Source organism: Notamacropus eugenii, chromosome 4 (genome assembly GCF_028372415.1).
Source record: "Notamacropus eugenii isolate mMacEug1 chromosome 4, mMacEug1.pri_v2, whole genome shotgun sequence".
NCBI classification, from domain to species: domain Eukaryota; kingdom Metazoa; phylum Chordata; class Mammalia; order Diprotodontia; family Macropodidae; genus Notamacropus; species Notamacropus eugenii.
Window position 1 is genome coordinate 14,971,044 of NC_092875.1, and position 7,171 is coordinate 14,978,214.

General features: G+C 56.9%; 1 protein-coding gene across 1 annotated transcript; it reads right to left on the reverse strand.

The window, feature by feature from the left end:
- Positions 1-5: 5 nt before the first annotated feature.
- On the reverse strand, positions 6-5,779 carry MTFP1 (mitochondrial fission process 1). Its single transcript, XM_072599965.1, has 4 exons — positions 5,576-5,779; positions 3,436-3,563; positions 2,922-3,154; positions 6-754 (listed from the first exon to the last, which is right to left on the reverse strand). Exons 1-4 carry the CDS (start codon positions 5,637-5,639, stop codon positions 682-684), a joined length of 498 nt encoding a protein of 165 aa, XP_072456066.1. The 5' UTR covers positions 5,640-5,779; the 3' UTR covers positions 6-681.
- Between the last annotated feature and the right edge of the window lie 1,392 nt (positions 5,780-7,171).

A 7,171-nucleotide genomic window follows, 5' to 3' on the forward strand; every position in this document is an offset into this window, starting at 1 on the left:
GCCAATTCTGCTGGACATGATTTGTGTTTATTGAGCACCTGGAGAAGCTGGCCACCCAGAGTCCGGCAGGACCACTCACCAGGTCCTCCTCCAGGCAGCCAGAGACTGCAGGAAAGACCGGGAGGGAGGGTTTTTCCTGGCTCTCCATGATTAGGTCACAGTATCCTGAGTTTCCCCCTTCCCTGCTTCCAGAGCCACCTCTGACGGGTATTGCACGCTCCCAGAATTCTCCCTGAGAAATTTTGGGCAAATCATTTTCCCTCTTGGAGCCTCAGTCATCTGCCAAACGGAGTTAATAATACTGGCGCTAAGTCCCTTTCAGAGTTATTGGGAGGGGAAGCACTCTGTAAAAAATCAAAATATTCAAGAAATGGGGCGGGTGCAGGGAGGGTGGTGCTTCTTACACAGTGGCAGTTTGGGGGCAGGGGAGAAACCACAACCCAGCCGTCCCAGGAACTGGCTCTGCCACTAACTTCACAGTGTAACCTCAGGAATGGGCTTCCCTCCACTCTGGCCATCAGTCTCCTCCTCTATGAAATGAGGGGGATGGACAAGATGATCTCAGGCTCCACTGAGCTCCAATGCTTTCAGGCACATGGGCCGCCACTTTGGAGATTTCCAGGAGAATGGGATGTCTGTTGGCATGCGGGCAGAGCTGGGCCCAAGGCAGGGCTGGAGGCATCAGGCCGAGCTGGGCTTCTTCTGAGAAGGGTAGATTTTACGTAAGCTGGAGTCCATCAGGAAATCAACGGACCTGTGGAGAGACGTGGAGGCAGGGTTTGGGACAGCCAGCGGCCCTCCAGGACACAGATAATCATGTCTGAGAGTTGGAAGGGACATCGGTGGTTGTCCAGTCAGCCTCCTTACCAGCCCTTTTGGGTGGGGGGAAAACGTCCAACCTCCCCATTTTACAGAAGAGGAAACTGAGGCCCAGAGCCGTTAGATGACTTGGCCATAGTCACACAGCCAGTAAGTATCCAAAGTAGAATTTGAAACTGAACCCAGGTGTTCCAGAACCCCAAGTGTCACATGGTTCTATCCACTGCACCACCTAGCTGGGCACAGGAAGACCTGAGTTCAGATCCAGCCTCAGACTCCTATCAGCTATGTAACCCTGGGAAAATCACTTCACCCTGTTGGCCTCAGTTTCCTCATCTGTAAAATGAGCTGGAGAAGGAAATGGCAAACCGCTCCAGTAACTTTGCCAAGAAAACCCCCAATGGGGTCAGGGAGAGTCAGACACCCCTAGGTGTCTCACTGCAAAAGGCAGCCCCCTCCACTGGTAACTGGAAATTTCTTCCCGATGTCAAGCATAAATCAGCTTCTCTGCAGCACGCAGTTTCTACTTCTCTCTCATGCAGTCAAGCTAATCCTTCTTCCACATGACGGTCCTCAGGTCTCTCTTTTCAGCCGTCTGTCCTAACACAGCCACCGAGCCTCAGATACTATGAACCAACACTGCCCTCCTCCAGGCCCTCTCCAGACTTCATCTCAAACCACAAGGCCCAGAAAAAAACCCAGCCCTCCCAATGAGGTCTGGCCAGGGCAACACATGCACACACAGACACACATACACACAGACACACACACACAGACACATACACACACAGACACACACACACACAAAGACACACACACACAGACACACACACAGACACACACACAGACACACACACACACACACAAAGACACACACACACACAAAGATACACACACAGACACACACACAGACACACACACACACACACACACACACACACACACGCCTACTGGTTTCTTGCCTTCATCCAGGCTCGGGTATCCCTCATCCCTAACCACAACAGACTGCCAAGCCCTCCCGCCATCATCTCCTATCCCTTTCTTGGACACAGCCTTTCCTCCCACTTACTCCTTAACCCTTTGCCATCTGACTCACAAACCTCATGACTCAACAGAAATTGTCCCCTCCAAAGCCATCTGTACTGGCGGATGTAATGGTCTTTTCTTCATCAGATCCTGGCCTGCAGCTAATCCCACTGACCTCCCATTCCTCCTTGGAGTTTGGGGGAGCCAGCTTTGTCCCTCCTCCCTTCTCCTCTGGCCTCTCTGCATGCTCCTTCTCAGTCTCCTCTCCTGGCTCATCCTGCCTACCAGGACCACCAGCCACGAATGGTTCCTAAAGTTCCATACTAAGCTAAGGGTTCTGCTCTTTTCTGTTTAGCTATACTGGTCACCTCAGCCACTCCTGTGGGTCTCTCAGATGACTCACAGACAGGTAGACATTTCCCCACAGCCTCAATGTCTCCCCTGGGCCTCCACCTTGCAACACTGGGTGACTACTGAACCCAGGATGTCCCAAACTGAACTCACAAACTTTCTCTCCCCACCTTCCCCTCTTCTAAACACCCCTCCGGATTCCCAGGGTTGTAGCCTCATCATCCAGAAGCTCTCACTCTTCCTCATCCCACTTACCCAAGCTGTCTATAGATCCCCTTCTCCATGATATCTCTCATATCCATCCCTTCTTTCCACTCATCCCCTAACCTGCATTACTGCAGCAGCCATGTGGCCTCCCTGCCTCCCCTCCCTCTACCCCACACTGCTCCCTGATGTTCCTTAGGCCCAGATCTGACCATGTGACTCCCCATCCAATCATCTTCACTGGTTCCTATAAACCTTCTCCTGGTCAGGATGCCAACTCTCAGGATGTGACCATCGTGACTCAGCTGCCTCTTCCCTGGACCCTCTGCCTTGCTACCTTCAGTTCACTGGTGATGTCCCTACACTCAGGGAGATCTGGCCAGCCAGGCTCCACTCTTCTCCTGGCTGAGATCCTGACTCTCAGTACTTAGCACATGCCAAGCAGATCCCTAAAGGTGATGGAAGGAAGCCCAGGGATTTCCAGCAGTGCCCCACCTCCCAGGTGAGGGCCCTGTGAGCACCTGTCAATGGGGTGAATGATGACAGGGATGGCCATCAGCCCTAGGGCTGTGGTTGTCCACTTGCGGGCAGCCAGGGGCCAGCTGGTGGCTCTGCTAAGCACGTAGAGAGAAGCGGCACACAGACGGTTGATGGTGAAGCCTGGGATGGCCACAGAAGCTAGCGCCTGCCAGACAAATGTGTCCACCACAGCCACCGCCATCTTGGTGGTCCTGCCTGACTCTGGGCTCAGGGCCTGTAGGGAAAGATAAAGCTGCTGGAGCATCTAAGGGGAGGACATAAAGCTAAAAGGGGGGAGGGTCCACCAGTGTCACTTTAAGAGGGGTACTCCGAGGGGAGTAGGGGTGAGGGGCGGGATAATCCAAGCTTTCTCCTTGTCCTTAGGAAGAATGCCATTCCCCAGGAACATGGAGGGGGTGGTTGGTGAGAGAAGTGACTACAGGACTATCCCATAGCTGAGGACAGGGTGGGGTAAAATGGGGAGTATCACTCGGAGCAAACTCTCCCAGTACGCACAGCTCCGGCCTTCTTGCCCTTGTCCACAGCATCGGCCACCACGTAGGAGCTGGCCACTCCGTAACTCAGCCACACCACGGATGTAGGCACGATAGCTCTGAAGGCCTCTCCCACTTCATTGGCATAACCTGGAAGGAGAGGGGGCTTTGTTTGGTCTTTTCAGTAGAGTCTGACTCTCAGCAACCCCATTTGGGGTTTTCTTGGCAAAGATACTGGAGTAGTTTGCCATTTCCTTCTCCAACTCATTTTACAGATGAGGAAGCTGAGGCAAACAGGGTTCAGTGACCTGCCCAGAATCACCCAGCTAGTAAGTATCTGAGGCTGGATTTGAAGTCAGGAAGCCAAATCTCCCTGACTCCCAGTCCTGTGCTCAGGGCAGGTACAGAAATGGGCAAAAGGTTGGAGGAAGGAGGAAGAAAGGAGGATTGAGATATAATAAGTTCAAAAGTCATGGAGGAAGCCTGGCTTGGTAAAAAGCAGTGAAAGACTGGGGTGGAAGCATGCCTCTCCCTTGGCCAGCTACCCTAGCCTGGGGCCCTTCAGGAGGGGGGCTCCCAGAATGCCACAGGCTCTGAGAAAAGCCCTCACATAGGTGGCCTGGGGAAGGTTCCAGGTCTCTTCTCAGAACGTTTGTAAATGCATAAAATAAAATACACAGGACTACAAAGGAAGCCAATCATTTGTTAAAAATTAAAAGAAGCCAAAACAAATTTCTAAGCCCCAGGTTAAGGGCCCCTGCTCCTGCCTCAGCCCAGCATGTGATGGGGTGGGGGGGTGGGAGGAGAGGGCTGGGAAAAGAAGGCCCCTTTTCTCTTTGCTCCCCCCAAGTCCTGGGGACTCCTCCCCTGTGTCCCTCCAAAAGAGCCCTGGCCAGGGAACAGAGCTGTGCAAGTCTGAGCCCTACCACGAATCAGGCGTGCCAATGGACAAGATCCCCCCTCCCTGACTAAGTGATGGGGAAAGTGGCTTTGTTTCCATGATGGGGGGAGATCCCTCGGGGTCACCAGCCAAGCCCCCTTCCTGTCCCATACCCTGAGCTCTGGCTGGGAAGCCCGGCCAGATCCATCAGACCCCCTCTTAACAGGAGACCCTTCCCCTGGGAGGGGCCCTGAGCTCCAGCCCCGCCCCCTTGTGTTGTCTGCCCAACTGTGCCAAGCTGGGGCGGGGGGAGGTCCCAGGACTCGCCCTCCCCGCTCTGCCCCAGGGGTTAAATGGCCCCTGAGGCTCCCACAATTTAGAAACGTGAGAGGCTGCACAGAGTACACAGAAATGTAGGAACAGGCAAGGATTCCAGAGCATAGAATGTGAGCGCTGGGACAGACCCTGCAACGCAGAACCTTAGAACTGGACAGATCCTAGGACACTGAATCTCAGAACTGGACAGATCCTGGGACACTGAACCCCGGAACTGGACAGACCCTGGGACACAGAACCTTAAAACTGGACAGACCCTGGGACACAGAACCTTAAAACTGGACAGACCCTGGGACACAGAACCCCGGAACTGGCCAGACCCTGGGACACAGAACCTCGGAACTGGACAGACCCTGGGACACAGAACCTTAAAACTGGACAGACCCTGGGACACTGAACCCCGGAACTGGACAGACCCTGGGACACAGAACCTTAAAACTGGCCAGACCCTGGGACACAGAACCTCGGAACTGGACAGACCCTGGGACACAGAACCTTAAAACTGGACAGACCCTGGGACACTGAACCCCGGAACTGGACAGACCCTGGGACACAGAACCTTAAAACTGGACAGACCCTGGGACACAGAACCTTAAAACTGGGCAGACCCTGGGACACAGAACCTCGGAACCGGACAGACCTTAGGACACTGAACGTCAGAACTGAAAGGGACCTTGGGACAGGGACTGTCGGAGGCCAGACAGACCCCGGGACGTCTGACAGCCAGTGTTATCCCCGGAGGTCATCGGCATCAGAACGAGGGGCAGTGACTAGCCCAAGGTCACCCGGCCAGCCGAGCTGGGACCCCGACCTGTGTCCTGGCCCCTCCTCCCTCGGTGCCCTGTCCTTCGCGTGGGCGCGATCGCCCGGGGGCTGGTAGACTGGGCGCCCCTTGGGTCCCTCCCACGACCCCCGCCCGCGGGCTGGCCCCCTGCTGCGCGCTCACCCAGGTAGCGCACCCACGTGTCGCGGTAGAGGTCGGGCTGGGCATCTTGGCTGGGGTCCGGCATGGCACGACCACTGTGCTGGCCACTGGCACCACCGGCCCTAAAGGACGTTCTCTCCGGCCGGGGACCGTCTGCAAATTACACGCCGGCCGCACACACGCGGATACACACACTTGGGGGGAAGGAAGGGAACCCGAGGCCCCGCCCCGCCCCGCCTCCGGGACGGTCTGAACGCCGTGGCGGCCGCCACTCCCCATGCTCCCTCTGGTCTTCCGGCATTGGGCCCTGGAAGGGACCTTGAAGGAGGCTGAGGCCGAGGCCGACCTCCCCTTCCCGTTGTACACCTCAGGAAACTGAGGCCCAGAAGGGGGTTCTGGTGGGCTGGCGGAGTTCACAGATTTAAAGGTGGAAGTCGTAGAGACCAAACCCCGTGTTTTACAGATGGGGAAACTGAGACTCGCAGAGGTGAAAGGACGCGCCCAGGCTCACAGCGCTCAAGGCAGTATTCAAACCCCGGGTCCAAGACCCGCCTTCCATCGGTGTATCGCTCCCTGCGGGAGAAGGGACCTGGCCAAGGTCATCCCTCCAGCAAATTGTGGCTGTTAGGATGAGCAGGGACCCTAGAGGTCACCTGGTCAGGTCCGATGTTCTCACTTTACAGATGGGGAAACTGAGGCCCAGGGAAGCCGAGGGGAACTTGGAGTAAGGAAGACTGTCTTCGAATCCTGTCTCAGATACTGCGTAACCCTTGGACCTCTGCGAGCCTCAGTTTCCCCATTAGCAAAAGGGGGGATGAACTGGAGGAGCCAAAGGTCCCTTCCGGCTAAGTCTACGGTCCTGGGATGCACGACTTGCCCAAGGTCACCTAGGCTGTCACGAGCTCGCATTTGAACCCAAGCCCGGTGATGCTGGCTGTACCCTGGAGCGGCCGGTCCGGAGGGGGAGCTTCCCACTGCTCCACTCTGCCTCAGTCTACCTGCTGGACCCCTGGCCCCGGAGGGAGCCTCAAGAGATGCGGGAAGGTTGGGGGGCGACCCCGGGGGTCCTGAAGGCCGGGGGGAGGGCATTGGAAGATGGGGGGCAGAATCTCGACGGCACGGGCGGCTCCCAGGTCGCGGAGGAGGGCCCCCCCAGCCTGAGGACCCCTCGGGGCGCCCGCAGGGTACGGGTGTGGGGGAAGGGCTGCTCCAGGCCTTCTGACCCCCTCCCGTTACGGTTCGAGATTCTTACCGCCCCCACCCTCCGGCTCCTCCGGGGCCCCCCGTGCCTAGTACGGGGCCGGGCACACAGTAGGCGCCTAATAAAAGAAGGTCGACTGACCCAGGAAGCCTGAGGAGGGGCAGAATGGGGGGCTGGGGGGAGGAGGGGCCCTGCGAAATCCAGGGGAACTTTGTGGGGCGGAGGGAGGGACTTGGGAGGTCTGAGTTGGGGGGACCTTGGCAGAACTTGGGGACGAGTCAGGGGGTTCCCGGACCCCCAAAAGGGAATTCTCAGACAGTCCCTAGAGCTTCTTCCGGCTCCACTCCCCCTCTCCCCACCCCGCGCCCCCAGATTCCCGCGGAGTCTGCTCGGGCCGCACGTCTTTAGGGCCTCCC

What these genes read in the sequence shown, in the direction of transcription:
- MTFP1 (XM_072599965.1), bottom strand. Translation starts at nt 5,639, where the DNA reads ATGCCGGACCCCAGCCAAGATGCCCAGCCCGACCTCTACCGCGACACG. An exon ending in AGGGCAAGAAGGCCGGAGCT is followed by an intron (nt 3,155 to 3,435) that starts GTGCGTACTGGG and finishes CTTTCCCTACAG; the next exon opens with GCCCTGAGCCCAGAGTCAGG. An exon ending in ATCATTCACCCCATTGACAG is followed by an intron (nt 755 to 2,921) that starts GTGCTCACAGGG and finishes GTCTCTCCACAG; the next exon opens with GTCCGTTGATTTCCTGATGG.